Source organism: Rhea americana, unplaced genomic scaffold (genome assembly GCF_003343005.1).
Source record: "Rhea americana isolate MKP2758 unplaced genomic scaffold, rheAme1 scaffold_4, whole genome shotgun sequence".
NCBI lineage: Eukaryota > Metazoa > Chordata > Aves > Rheiformes > Rheidae > Rhea > Rhea americana.
In genome coordinates, this window is record NW_028186534.1 from 13,267,925 (window position 1) to 13,282,582 (window position 14,658).

Genomic DNA, 14,658 nt, shown 5'->3' on the forward strand with positions numbered 1-14,658 from the left:
ATGAAAAACAGCCAAAAATGGAGTGCATAAAAAAAGTCTTCTAAAATGAAGGGAACTTTTTAAAAAAGTGATCATTAATAAAAACAAGCTTAAATAAATTAGCTCTTGAAGACAAAGTTCTGTAACAAGAAAGCACCATCAAGCAATACACTGTGACCTTTTCCTACTAAAAATATTGGGATAARAAGTTATCACATGGAGGATTTACAGTTCATGTACATATTTTCAGCAGCAGCAGATGAGATCTTAGCTTTCAGTGAAAGATGGCTCAGCTAAGTCAAATTACCTTTCATGTGTCTAGGCTAAAAGACCACACATGGACAACTGGCTTTGGTCACGTAGTACCCTGCAGCCTGTGTTCTACAGTGACTGGGATTCTGACACCACAGTTCTGTTTCTTAATCTCCTCATCTATCAGCTTTGAACACCCAGACAAATTATTTAAATTCCCCAGACCTCACCTTCCCCACAAAGAATAGGGGCATTCAACTTCCAAAACAAACAAACTTGATACAAGTGCACACAAATTGCTACTAGTGCACAAGAACATACATCTAGGCTTTATTATATTTCTATAAAAATAAAATACTGTKTATGCCACTGGGAATAAATTTTATTGTCAAATATCCATGCACTTGATGAGTATTGCAAATCTACCAGCACAGGACCAAGTTCTGATTCACTAGTTTCAGATTGTCAAGTTATAAAGAGTGAGAAATTTGGACTGAAATCTAGGAATAACCACATACCAAAACAGCACAATACACACAGAAGTAGAACGAACTCTACTCTMCTTCTAGAAGCTGGTAAAAGTATAGTGCCAAGAATTTGCACGAAGACATTTCAGATGACACGCAACAAATCTGATTAACCCAAATCACAAGGGTTGTGGTGAACTCAAGAAATGCAATGGCTTCGACTTCACAGGCTCTTTTGTGCTGAATTTTTGGAGAGGCAGTTCCTAAACTCACTGAGACAAGATCCATCCTGGTTGCGGAGAAACCACTGGATGTATATATAGGCTGACGTAGCATTGAACTTGACAGGGCTGACCATATATATTCATGACACATTCCCAGTTAAACATGATTTCAAGACTCAAAACATTTGACTTCAGCTGAGCCAGAACACAAAGGCATTTGTTGCTCCTTAAGGTTAAACTAACAGGGATTACTTAAGGCAGCATGGTTTGGGGAAGATGAGAGTGTTCAAAGTATAGCTAGGTATCTTCTCTTTATCAGGTAAGAGGTAAATTTTCAGTGCAGTCGTATAGACTTCACTCACCTCTTCCCTGTTTACATTAGTTTATTAACATTTTTGGCACTTTCCTGCTTCCTGTAAGTATAAATTACATTCCTAAGCAGCATGTTTTCCAGGGAAAAGTTCTATGAGGTCAATGGTTTCTGAAAAAAGTGTGTTAGCTAATCCATTACGCAGGCTACCAGTGAGCAGAACAAACCAGAGAACAACAAATAAAAGAATGCTACCAACCATAACAGTCTAACTCTGTGGGATTTCATGCATCAGCAGCTGAATTGTAATTTTTAATATAAGAAATTTATTAAACCAAGACAGAAAAGCAACGAGGAACACTCATTATGTCGTCACCATTATTGTCACCTACCTATGAAAGACAGTGGAAGAGAGATCTTTCTGATCCAAAAGAAATACAAGCATCTGGGAAACAAAGATCTTTTTGCACTGTCAGTAAAAGGCTTGGTTCAACCTGATCCCCAGTGACTGGGGCAGAGAGGATGCTCTGAAATCACTAAATTCTGGGAATATAGTGAACTTACACATGTAAGCAGATTTTCAAATATGTAACATTACAACTAAGACGCTATTTTGTCTGAACGTAATTACCCAATTTTTGAGCATCACCCAAGAGCATTTGGTGAAATTCAGTGAGGAGCTAGAAATTGAACTTTGGGCCACTGTACTTTCTCAGTTTACTGGGTCCAGGTTTTTCAGATTCATTTTCTGTAACTGCACAACAGGGAGAAGACTGACAGTACCATACAGATACCCATGTACTTTGACTGTCACATTCAGCTCCTGTAGCACTAAAGGGGTTTTCAATTCTACAGATCACTTAACAAGTAAATGAAAAATACAATTAAAATTATTTTGATTTGACTTCTTCCTAAGTCTGTATTGCTCTTTCATGAAAGGTTTCATCCCCAAACACTGCTGGCTTGAATATGCACTGTTCAATTACCCAGCTCCACCTGSTGGAGGTTAAAATGAGTCAAATTTAAATTTAGCATCTCCAGAAAGGGAAAAATCAAAACTATCAAATAACAACCAGGGTAAAAATCAAAATAGACCATCCTATTAGCAGCAGCTTTCCTTTCAACCACCTCTGGACTTCCACTCATACTGAAATGTTAAGCATATGTAATCAAGAATACAGTGGATCCCTCCAATGTCTTTCCATTTTTTAAACCAACTTTTCAATCTTTTAGACATGTAGAAGTAGCATTTATTATTTACCTGAATAATATCTGAAAGTTTATGCAATCCAGATGTATTGATAAATATCCCAGTACCTACAGAGAAGAATGGATGTTTTTGCACACACAAATGCGTATGTACTTGCATATACAACCACATCTAACMAGCACATCCTGCAAATACAATAGCTTGAAAATATCACCCGCAACAGATAAGTCATTCCAAGTTTTTCATTATTATCCGAAATTCAACGAGAAATGTAAAACTAACATGCCAAAGTTAARGTTTACCATCAGTGAAGTACTGTTAAGCTATAACCTGAGCAAGTTACAAGAACATCTTGAAGCTTCTCTAAATTACAAATTGGAAATGAGATAATACAAAAAATAGGCATGTTTAAACTGATTAGTTACTTTTGCAAAAGCTCACATACCAACTAATAATGGTCTCAAGAAAAAAAAAAAAAGAATAGGAAGCTGACCACCACATTATACAGACACAAAACCTACTTTTGCTACAGCTATAAATAACCCCTTGCAATCATCCCAGAGCCTCTAGTATGCTTATAACAGTGACTACAGAGGAACAGTTAAARGAACAAAGAACATACAAAATATGCTGATAATGAGAACATGACTGTGGAAATGGTAAACTGATACATCTGTTAAGGCAGAGYGCTAACAGTCTAAAAGAAGAAACATGTTAGGTAAAAAAGGATGAACAGACATGCTCACAAAGGATACATTCACACAACTGACAGTCTACGGTCTAGTCTCCACAGATCGAGCTTGCGCCCTCTTTAACGCTTTACTGAAGAGCCTGCTAGTGAGAATTGGCTAAATTACTTTCTTAGCACATGTAAAAGCTTGAGTCTTTTCTTTGCAGAAAATGCAAGTTAAAGAATGAGTTCCAGATAGACATTAAAACAGAAGCTTGTTAATTGAAGGAAAGAGAAAGGCATTATCTGATTCGCAGTCATCCTGTTTTATAACTTCAAGATCATTGAAGAGCTTGTGACTGAGAAGAGCTATCAGCCAAATGTTGACAAGCTCCACCCACACAATCTTGTTGGGTTTGGAAAAGAACAGCTTTATTTGCAAAACTTCTGTGTGCGTACATACAGGTACATGAGCAGGTTAGACACAAAGTAGTACTTAAAATTAGTTCTGTTACATGAATGTTACATGAAYGAAAACATATTTCTCAATAGAAGTACTATGGCCTCCCAGCAAGTTTTATTAAAAAGATATGAGTATCTGGGAACAGATTTTAAAACTTTTAAAATTTAAATCCCCTTCTCCTTCTCTCCCCAAACCATGCAAGCTCCCAGTTGTTGACATTAGAGGAAAAGGAAGTGCAGTGACTGATTGAAACAACCAGCAAGTTCACACTTACGTCCTGAAAGAAACTGTAAAATCTGCTCAAGTGATTCCAGGAGGGAGGATTTGGTCTGGAATGTTATTTGGGCCTCTGCAAACAGATCAAAGATGTAGCTGCAATTTACAAAGAAGAAATACAAATAAGTAAACACTGTAAATACTCACATGGACACCATTACTATTATTCCTTTATAACAAAAATTTCACTTTCTAGTAGCAAAMCATGTTCTTGTCTTCACGAGGAAGATACACAAGAATATAAGTAAGTATTTGGTTATAAAGATAGCAGACAATATTGACATGGCTGAAAGCACACTGATCACATCTTTCACAAACACTTTCCATGGTTTCTCTACAGCATACAATACACATTAAAGAAATCATGGAAATTATTTGTTAATCAGTTTCTACATTACAATGTACAATATGCATTAGTTTACAAACAAACTTACAGAGCTCTGAGGTATCTCAAACCAAATCACAGTAGCACTAGTACCTCTGTTTAAATCATAATATCAAAATTAGACAGCAGTAAAGGGAGGAGCTACTTCTAGTTCAGTATACCTGACAGGCACACACTTAGCATAGAGAGTCTCCACTCTTTAAAATTCTGKTTTTAAAGGGCTGCGTTCTTCAATTTCTAACATAGTAACATAGTACCATAAGTAAACAGTGAAACCATAAAGCCAGTTCTTAATCGCTACAGAATAATACTATTTTTGAAGCATCGTACCATTAAACCAAGTAAAGAGGAAACATTTCAGAAGGGAGTTCAATCAGAAGTAATGTTTGCTACAGAAAGAATAAACACTTTTCCCAGAAGCTAGAATAGTACTACCAAACCTAACAGATGCTGCTAGACCCTTAAAACACTTGCTTGATATTTGTCTCACTGCAGGTTTGCTATGTAAAATACACAAAACTACTTCCATTGGCAAGAAGTTCACAATAGAGCTATTTGCACAGGGTCCAGAGTTTGTTGTTTTTTTACCATGCAAACATCTTAACACAAAGAGAATACACTTACCTTCCCTCTTTGGTGACTCCACTGTTGTTTAATGGCAATTCCACAGCATCAATAGCACTTTCCAGCTGAAGAAGAATTTCTTTAAGAAAACCAAGAGGGAGAAACATTAGGGCTCACAGAAATTAGTTTCTGGGACTCATCCAAACCACTTTTTTCAAATGCACTTTATTACAAAGGCTGTGACCAAAACCAGGAACCTGGCTGTTTTCTTGATCCCGGAAACAAGCCAAAAAGAATGGAAATAATTTTTCTAAATATCTATATTAAACTTTAATAAATTCTATCATCTTAATTCTTCTTGCAATACTTCTATGAAATACCGCAATCAGATAAATGTTAAACTCCCCTCTCTCTACAGATGGAAAGTTGTTCTTGGAAATGCTTTGTAAACACGAAACATCTCAAGCCCTCAACACGAACTTCATGATGCATCGAGTTCTTACAGTAGAATGATGGTACTAATATATTGCCAGCACACTAGTAAGATTTGAAAACAAGAGGAAACTTCTGGCAAAGAAGAAAAACATGCATTCACCTGTCAACTGTCTCACCTTTGGGGGAAAAAAACTTCTATAACTAAACATTTCATAAATTCCTCTGAAAAAAGAGGTAGCTTGAACTTCCATGCATTTCTCCATTATGTGCAGATGTCAAGGAAAGGTAACACGAACCTGTTTTATAATCATTGTCCAATCACCTTTAACAATAGTTTTGTTGAACACAAACAAACAAACAAAATACTTACTCTTTATCTTTGCTATATCTTCAAGTTCCATGTTCAGTCCTGTTGAAGAAAGGAATGATTTCAAAGAGGATGTTTCATCTGTTTCATTCTCTGGTTTCTTTATGCTTTTTCAGAGATTATAGCTATGAAGGCTGAATCCATGCATACAGGGAAAGACATCTGCATTCCACTCAYTGCTCTTTTATGATCCGCAATATCATCCTGGTTTGACCATATTTTGTCATGCTTCTCTGCTAGTGTTACTAAATAACAATAATTTATCTATTAATCAGAATCAATTTTCTGTGAAACTAAGTTATTTTCCTATCTTTGATAATAGCACCCTATAATCCCAGTGAAACAGTGGTTCATGGCTATTAACACACCTGAATTAGCCATCTCCATATTGAATTCAGCATTTATTTCATTCTGTTGAACTATTTTTGCTTGTTCTTCCAGTACTACATTTATAGCATCCATTGCCGAAGCCAAATCGTAGGGTGTCAAGTCAAAAGATGACGACTCCTCGCATAACTTCTCCTAGAATATCAAGGAATGGGAGTATTACGTGGACTGCACAGTATGCTATTTGGTCAGGCAGCTTCATAGACAATCAGACTGGACCACCTCCAGCTCAGACCAGAGAACGTTTTCAAAAGGCTTGAAGACCGTCACTGCTACTAGGCATCTCTCTTTTTCTAAGACATAGTGTAGACATTAAGCAAATACTTTTGCCTTTTCCACATGATCAGCAATTCGATCATTTCCATCCAGTAGTAAGCCAGTGTCATTAAGATCCCTTTTGTTTTTAATAGGCCTCTGTGTTCTTAAAGTTACTCGGATTTTTCTTGACATCCTCATTTCTCTTAKGTACTTGCCAAGTAGTTTGCTGGTGGCAAAGTATGCAGCAAATACTAATTACAAAACCATTTTGTCCTTTAAAAGGGCAATTCCTAGCCCCTCTCACACTTAGGAAATATTGATATTCCTGTATTAACTCATATGAAGACATGGTCCTTGCCCCTTATTATCTTACACCTAAAGATTGGGGCAAAGAATAAGAGTGAGGGGGAAAAAGAAAAAAAGCTGCAGATACATATTATCCATATGTAAAGTTTAGGACAACATATATATGAGAACAAATATTATTATAAGAAACAAAGGAAATTATTAACTTTTTATTAAAAAAGCAGTGCTGTAACGGTCTGAACAGTTTGATAAAATTCTGACCTTGAAAAAATAAGTCACAGTTTGCTTTCTCATAAACGTTATCCATTAAAAAAAAAAAAAAAAAAAAGGTAAAAAAGGTATTCCCTGAGTAATGGAGAGAAATAGTAAAGGCTTAACTACACAAAAAATTGACTGCAATGGCTCTTAAGAAACAACTTATAAAGAAAAAAAAATCATGTTGAATTGTGCCAATTCCCATTCAGGACAAAGTCAATTTTATTTCAGAGTAATTACTAAGTTGAAACAGGGACAATCACATGGGAGAAATATTGCAAAATGAGTGGTTGCAGAATAGCAACTCTGATCAATTTCCACATTCAGGCAACAGTTAATATTTTTTAAAATGCTACAAAGGAAAAAAAACCAAAAAAAAAAAAAAGCTATTATGCATTTTCCACTCATTTTTCAATAGAAAAAGTTGTTTCGCATCCACATACTGGATGCAGTTCTGCAWTTACCTCTAGCCAGAAAGAGCATGTCCTCCAATAGCTTTCTTACTGATGAACAATGATTCAAAAACATGCAATCAGAAAAACTTCGCAGTTGCTAAGCAGAAATCCCACCRGGAGGTTGTTCGTTTGATAAAGGGGACATATTTCAAAGGTTCCTTTGCATTTCATTAGCTAAGCAGAGAACTGCAGTTTTGAGCCAACTAAGACGAAGGTCTCCTGATGCAGTWTGTTATTTTTGTCATTTTTCCAAGTATTTTCCCATCAAGACAAGAAAGTCACATTTGCCATGTAGTGCACCTGAACAGCTGATGTRTTTGAGCTTCAGAGGAGGGTCTTGTCACATTTTCTTACACCATAGAAGAGAACTCCAAAGAAAGAAAACCAGTACCCTCATAAATTCGGAGGGCCATCTTTTAGGAAACTACCACCTTGCAGAAAGCCATAGCTGTGTCAAAGGACTATTACTTAAACTTACAACTTCAACTGTCATGGAAACTAGAAACACTGATGATACAACTGAAGCAGCTGAGTACAGCTTTTTGTAATATGACACTGGTCTGTTTTTCCTTTTTGATGAAGTCTGGAAAATGCAATAGACCAGGAACAAGCAACTTACCACATTGTGAGCTTCATCAAGTATTACCACAGTCCCCTTCAGGTCCAAACTGTGCGCCCTCCGGCTCTGAAGATGAGAGAGGGAGTGTAATGGGCATAAAGGTCAAAGAGAAGAAGAGATTTGATTGACTGAAAAACTGGCTAATTAGATTTGGATTTTGTTATGTTTTGATACATATTTTTTCTGGGAAACAGCAAATAAGCTGTGGCTAATATGTAAATCACAAAATAATAGTTTTCTCTGGAAATGAAAGCAACAAAATGCATGACATAAGTTTACAGAATTTACAGCTGAAATTGTAATAAAGAAAAAAATATGTTGTTGATGCCCTTATTGGGCATCATATTTTGCTAAGGTAATTCTCTAACATCACAAGAGCTCAGTTTCAAAAACACACAACGCTATGGAAAAGAACTTTGCAGGAAAAAAAACACAAAAGGGCCTATGCTTCAGAGTTTGAACCGGATTTTTATTAGTTTTTAAGTATATCACACAATACGATTGCTTGCTGTGCATCATTTCTTTAGAGTTTATCCACTAGAAGCCAATACAAGACCAATAGAAGAAAAACTGCACTTAAAGATATAGATATATGTTACCTTTGAGTCTAGTAAATAGTTGTAAGGCATAAAAATAATATCTGCTTGCTGCTTCAGACTCCGAGAGAGATAATAAGGACAAGCTCTGTTTAAAAAAAAAAAAAAAAAAAAAGTAACACAACTATAAATTAATAATTGCAAAAATACTGAAGTATGCTCCACATTCATGTATTATATTTCAGACTCTCGAGGATTTCTAATCACTTGCTTAATGATTTGAAACTAGCACATTAGATTTTAGGGCAGATGGTTAGCTCTATTCATATGGGCCCAGTTCAGTAAACTTAGTAGAAAGTATCAAAAATGCCAAGCTGTGCAGCTCAAAAATAAAGAATGAAAGAAAGTGACATTCATCAGTGCATTATCTTTTCTCCCCTCCAGGCTAGGAGGGGATGCCAGACTACACTATTAAGTCTCAACAAGTCAGTCATCTTGTCCTCTTAGATCTGAAAGAAAACTGCAACAGTATTTGGCACAGCAAATGATATTGGCAGTCTCTACTCAAGAATCAGGTGAACCTCATTCTGATTAGATTTAGTCTTTACACAAGTAAAGCCTGAAATATATATCCACTATTACATAATGAAAACTACAGTAACAGAAATTAAAGCCTTAGTACACACATAAATTTGCTGAAAGCTGTCTCTGTGCAATGTATTTTGCCACTGCACTTTGCTCTCGTCATTGCTCTATTACTTTTGCGTATGTCAAGTTCATACCAAAGTATTAATAATAATTAAAAAAAAGTTTTCACAAAAGAGGAGGAGGGTCAGAGAGGACCATTTACCTGTGCTTGTTCCCATTTTTAACCAAGTCTTCAATATCCATGATAGAGTCAATCAGTTCTTTCTCCGTACTCTTCTCTGAAGAACATTACAACATTACAACCACATGGTTAAGTAAGAGTATCATACAAAGATACTGTAATCATTTCTAGGTGCACTGACTTTATTTCTTCTATTACTAAGGTTACTTGCTGCACTGTACACCCACAAAGCACCTTCTGTCCCTAATGATTCAGAATCTTCTCATCGTTCTGAACCTAATTGTTTCATGGCTAAGTTATCCACAGCTGTTCTTGTGTCAACAGCAAGCCTTGTCCTAAATAACATCTCTCGCTGCTTGAGGTTTATCTTTTAATTTGTTTGACATTTGAATCATAGTTTTCTTGGATTCCAAGTTTTCTTAGATTCCAATTTATCAGATTGATCAAAGAAAGTTAATTTACTCTTCTCTTGCATACAGGCTCTGTATTCCTATATGGAGCCTTGTAGCACTTCTCTGTCCTTTTTCCAGCTCCAGTTTATCTCAGCTAAATATGGATGACAAGAATTACAGTATCTGAACCAGGGTTCTCCAGTGACCAATACTAGGACACTATGTCTGCCCCTAATGCAGACATCTCCATACACTCCAGAACTGATTTTTTTTCCCCCATATGTATCATATTGACAGCACTATAGTCTACAATCACTTACAGCCTTGAAGTTCTTCTCGGTTCTTTCCGCCTATGAACACTGAGCTAATAGCAAAGGCTTCTGGTTTTCATTCCAGTCTCATTCTGTATTACGAATGATAGAATTTGGCCCTAGTTGTTACCCTAGATTCATCTGCTTCTTAACATTTTATTCTTGAAAGACATCAACTCGGTCCTTTGTTTGAACAGCAATAGGCTAAAAAAAAATACATCTAGAGCAAAATATCATACATCTATATAGATATATATAGATAGGTACAGATGTAAAATACACACACAAAWGCAGATTCTGCCAACTCTTTAAAAYTTATCTGCCTGTCTCACAAAAAGTCTCTCTCTCCACAAAACAGGGCTTTACTTACCTTCCACATTGTTATAGAAATGACAAGTACGAGCCATCACTTTCATTCGGCACATGTAGATCTGTAAAATATAGTATATTTTAGTAGAGTAGCATAACTTCTCAAGCACTAAAGGTGAGTTGAGAGGTGAAGAGTTACCAATTTTCYGTAACACCAGAGAATAAATAAATGGTAGTCACATTTTTTTAGCTTTAGAATCACATGTCCCCATATCCACCTAAAACCACTCTTATGTAACACAGACCATTCATGTGGCAAGAGAAAATTTGGTTATATTTTGCCACTAATACTTTTCAAAAAAAGTAATATTTACCATTACTAGTAAAAATAGCAGATATAGCAAACACAGAAACATGATTTTAAAATGATTTTTGCCTTTGAAAAGTACTTAAGTGACAGACCAGAAAGTAAATTGTAAACTATCAAACTTAACTCTCATGCTCTACATAATCCCATGCTTCTCTGGMTGGTAAGTGCTACCAGAGATTTAGAACTAAATTTTGCATTACCAATACTGTAACAACACCGAGAAACRGTACCAGTTCCTCAAATACATGGAAAATTAGTATCTTTCACACAAATCACTGGTAGTGAAACCTAATGTCATGGTTAAAAATTACACACTATACAGCAGAACAAAAAAATGTATATTCATGCTATTCATACTTGCAAGGCTGTGTTCTCACCTGCACATGGTTGCTCTCCTGCCGCTTCACTTCAGGATTGATGCAAAGCTGCTCTCTGGAACCCAAAACACAAATCTTTGGCCTGTACAAACAGAATACATAAAACTGATATTAAAAATAAGGCAAAAAGGGAAAAAAAACTGTTGTACGTGTCTAGCTCAGGCATAGTATGTCAAAGGCAAAGGGCTCGTGAGACAGAGGAGCAACAAAACAAGAGTTGAAATCAGAAATAGTAAGTAAACTACTCTGTAACAGCTATAAGTTCTTGGACTTTATTGTATTCTTTCTCCTAGTAACAATGGGAAGTACTAAGCAGCAGTTTACTGTGGAAGGTCATGAGTAGCAGCTTACATCATCCACAAGAAAATCTGGATTCTGTAATGATAGCTGATCCCAAAAATCTGGGCCCTCTCACACATTAAGCTATTCTGCAGGTGTCAGTAATTTTTAAACTAAGATTATGACAAGCATCAATGCACCAGTCATTCGCAATACTTTTTTGCTTATTACAAGGTCGTACCTGCAAAAGAGGCATATAAGCAAATGATTACTACCTGCCCCAAAATTTCAGTTAGCACACTGATCTGTCAACAGCTGAAAATTACAGCATACACTGGCATAGCAAAAACACAAAGCTCTTCATAGGTTAACTTTSATCTAAGGAATTTAACCTTATAACCTTGTAATGACTTCCTAGTGCCTTACAAAAAATAGATTAAAAAAAATACAACCATGGAGTTTCACAAAACAGTACTACTCAGAGGAACAACAGTGCACTCTATTCACGTATATAAACTAGAAAAATCTACTCTTCCTGAGCCAAAAAACTCCAGAGAGTTAATGAATTCTTTTCACTCAAGTTMAGAGAAAGCTTATAGGATTTAAGCAGGTAGAAAAGAAATCCTCTGCCCTTCCCTTGCCCCAGGAATTTTAGAAGTAAATGCAAGTGGAGAACCAGAACCAGACTGAATTCAGGAAATTCTAGGATAAAAAGAGGTGATAAGAAAAGAGAAGCTGTGAACGATGGGAGGGAGAAAAAAAAAAGAAAAAWAAATAAATTAAGGTTCTATACATGCACAATAAGAGAACTACATTTCAACAGATATCTTTTTTWAATACTTTCATCCTCACAAATTCAAATAATTATTAAAATAGCTGGGTTTCTCCCCTTTTGCTTAGAACAGAAGCATTATCATATTTACCTGTAGACTGTATTCTTTAATTCATTAATGACCTGCGTAAGTTGTGAGTGAGTTCTGGAGGCATAAATTATTTTAGGAATGTCAGTGTAATAAGCTGCCACATAGAGGGAAAAAAAAAATTATTAGCACAGAAAGAAGAACTAAAGATATTATCAGCCTCCCTTCTCTGCGGTGCTACAGTAACAACTTGCTCCGTAGAGACAGCAAGAATTTTTTTCATCTAACTGTTCACACACCAGAAATGAGCTAAATACATTTCTAATATTCTAATAMAATTTAAAATATATAAAACATCTTTAAAATAGTATGAAACTATTCCAGCTGCTAAACAATGCCTCTGCTTTTATGATTACATACTCATTGTAAGAGATGATAACAAACACTTTTGATTTAACTATTTCTGATTTTTATGTTCAGTGGGAGTAATACACTGTACTTACTTGGGATATCAGCATCCACGGCAGCATTGCCCCAGGATGACAGAGGTCTGTCAGGAAAGAGTTCCACTCCGTTCATCCGTTGTGCAATTTTGCGGGCTGAGATAGTATCTTTAAAGTGTTCCCGCCAAGCCAGAGTGGAACATAGAAGGCACAGTGTCTTTCCTGTGCCTGTAGGGCTTTCCAGAATGCCATTTACCTTCTTTGTTGAAGGGAAATAAAATCGAAGAGGGAAAAAAAAAGTTATCTGGATATTCAACTAGACTAGCATTTTCTCAGTAAAGAGTATTCACTAGTAGTAAACTATACCATATAGAAGAAACAGATACATACCCCACAGTTTTTACATACAGGACCTGTGACCTCTAAGCAGCTTAGTGAAGCTTAAGCTAAAATCCAGACACAACTGTGTCTAACAAAGCGATTTTCCTTTCTCAGAGTAAATAGAATGCATCACATTTTAACATAAAAGACACACAAATATTAGAAACTGCTGCAAAAAAATAGAAATTGATTTTTATGGAATGCTTATTTTCTTTAGAATGATGAYTATATCCCACATCACAAAATCCAGACATGGCTTAGGCAGAAGATCTTGAACAAGGTCCATTTTTAAACATCTAGTCCTGCTGGTCATTCTAATTTCCAAGTGCTTTTACAAACTGAATTCTAAATAAAAGGTAAGGTTGCACAGCTGTGGTAAGTCATGTGGTAAGTACATTAGAAGAATTTATCTATATTATATAGGCTTATAGAAATATTATTACAATATGAGAAGGTACCAAGCAAGGATCAAGCCACTGCCTACAATCCTGATGAATGCTGAGCTACTACGGAAAACCTAAGCTTCTGTTTCCTCTCTCAGAAGAAAGAGGGGCCTTGGTGATCCTATTTACCAATCCCAGAACAAAAATAACTATTGTAAGAAACATTTCCTTATTTGCTATTAGTTTATTAAGATTACCTTATCATAGATAAAATGGCAACTTGTACTATTAGTACAATTCACTAACAATACAAAATCAAAACAGACATTGTATGAACATATGAACTACTTCCTTAATTTTTCTTCCTTTTCCCAAGATAGGCAAAAATATCCTATCCACATTTCTACTGAGAGATACAACATTTGAACATTTATAGATTTTTAATAACTATAAAAGTATAAATAAGACAAAATTGAAAACAGACAACAAAAAATAAACTTGAATAATAACTCCTTTTTAAATAAATCCCTTTACAGYCAGAAATGAGATACATGTAGTGAATGACCTAAAATACGCCTAGGAACTAAGCTGCTATAGATCTGATTTGTAACACAGTCAACAATTTAAGTTTATCAGAGGAAAAACTGCTTAGCCAAAGCCTCTGGCCTGCAAGGCGCAGCACGGCAGAACCTTCCAGCACTTACCTTCTGCAGGCACTCGAGCACTTTGGCCATGTACGCTTCCTGGCACTTGTACGGTTGGAAAGGAAAATCCACTGTGATGCCATTTAGAGTAATCTTAGGCATATTTTCTGCAAAGCACCTGAAACTAAGAGCACGCTCGTGATTTGCGGCAACGTGACGCTAGGAGGAGCGCGTCGGGCAACTAAGCAGGAGCGGTGGAAGCTCATCTGCATAACAAACGCCCGAAATGGCCCGTTTCCCCCTCGCCATCGGGGCCTGTAACGCGTTAACAGCAAATCTGCGCCGCGGCCCGGGCAGGGCGCGCAGGGGCCCGGCGGAGCGGGCTCCCCGGGGGAGGACACGGAGCTGCCGGGCCCTCACAGGCCGTTCCCCGGGCGAGGCCGCTTCTCTTCCAGCGCCCCCCGCATTGGGGCTCCCCAGCGGAGCCTCCCCCGACCGGGCCGGACCGGGCCGGGCCGGTCTGGGCTGGTCTGGGCCTGTCCCGCGCCGCCGGGGCCGTCCCGCCCCCCCCGTTGCCATGGAGACGCGGGCGGCGCCGCCGCAGCCCCCCCCTCACCTCCCGCACCGCCGTTCAGAATCCCCGCGCGGCGTCACGTGCCCTC

The 14,658-nt window shown here is 37.1% G+C and overlaps 1 protein-coding gene across 2 annotated transcripts in view; it reads right to left on the bottom strand.

Moving 5' to 3' along the window:
- Positions 1–14,657, bottom strand: part of RTEL1 (regulator of telomere elongation helicase 1) — a 50,199-nt gene extending 35,542 nt beyond the window's left edge. Inside the window, exons 1-14 of one of the 2 annotated variants that reach the window (XM_085314227.1) lie at positions 14,613–14,657; positions 14,057–14,180; positions 12,649–12,847; positions 12,209–12,302; positions 11,007–11,088; positions 10,321–10,381; positions 9,269–9,344; positions 8,482–8,566; positions 7,883–7,948; positions 5,971–6,124; positions 5,606–5,644; positions 4,861–4,939; positions 3,850–3,947; positions 2,494–2,549 (exon numbers count right to left, since the gene is read on the bottom strand). In XM_085314227.1, the coding sequence (XP_085170353.1) occupies positions 2,494–2,549; positions 3,850–3,947; positions 4,861–4,939; positions 5,606–5,644; positions 5,971–6,124; positions 7,883–7,948; positions 8,482–8,566; positions 9,269–9,344; positions 10,321–10,381; positions 11,007–11,088; positions 12,209–12,302; positions 12,649–12,847; positions 14,057–14,158 (1,191 nt within the window). In that variant the 5' untranslated portion in view covers positions 14,159–14,180; positions 14,613–14,657. Of the gene's footprint in view, positions 1–2,493; positions 2,550–3,849; positions 3,948–4,860; positions 4,940–5,605; positions 5,645–5,970; positions 6,125–7,882; positions 7,949–8,481; positions 8,567–9,268; positions 9,345–10,320; positions 10,382–11,006; positions 11,089–12,208; positions 12,303–12,648; positions 12,848–14,056; positions 14,340–14,612 lie in introns of those variants that run through there. The other variant, XM_085314228.1, reaches the window with a different exon arrangement.
- Position 14,658: the final 1 nt, after the last annotated feature.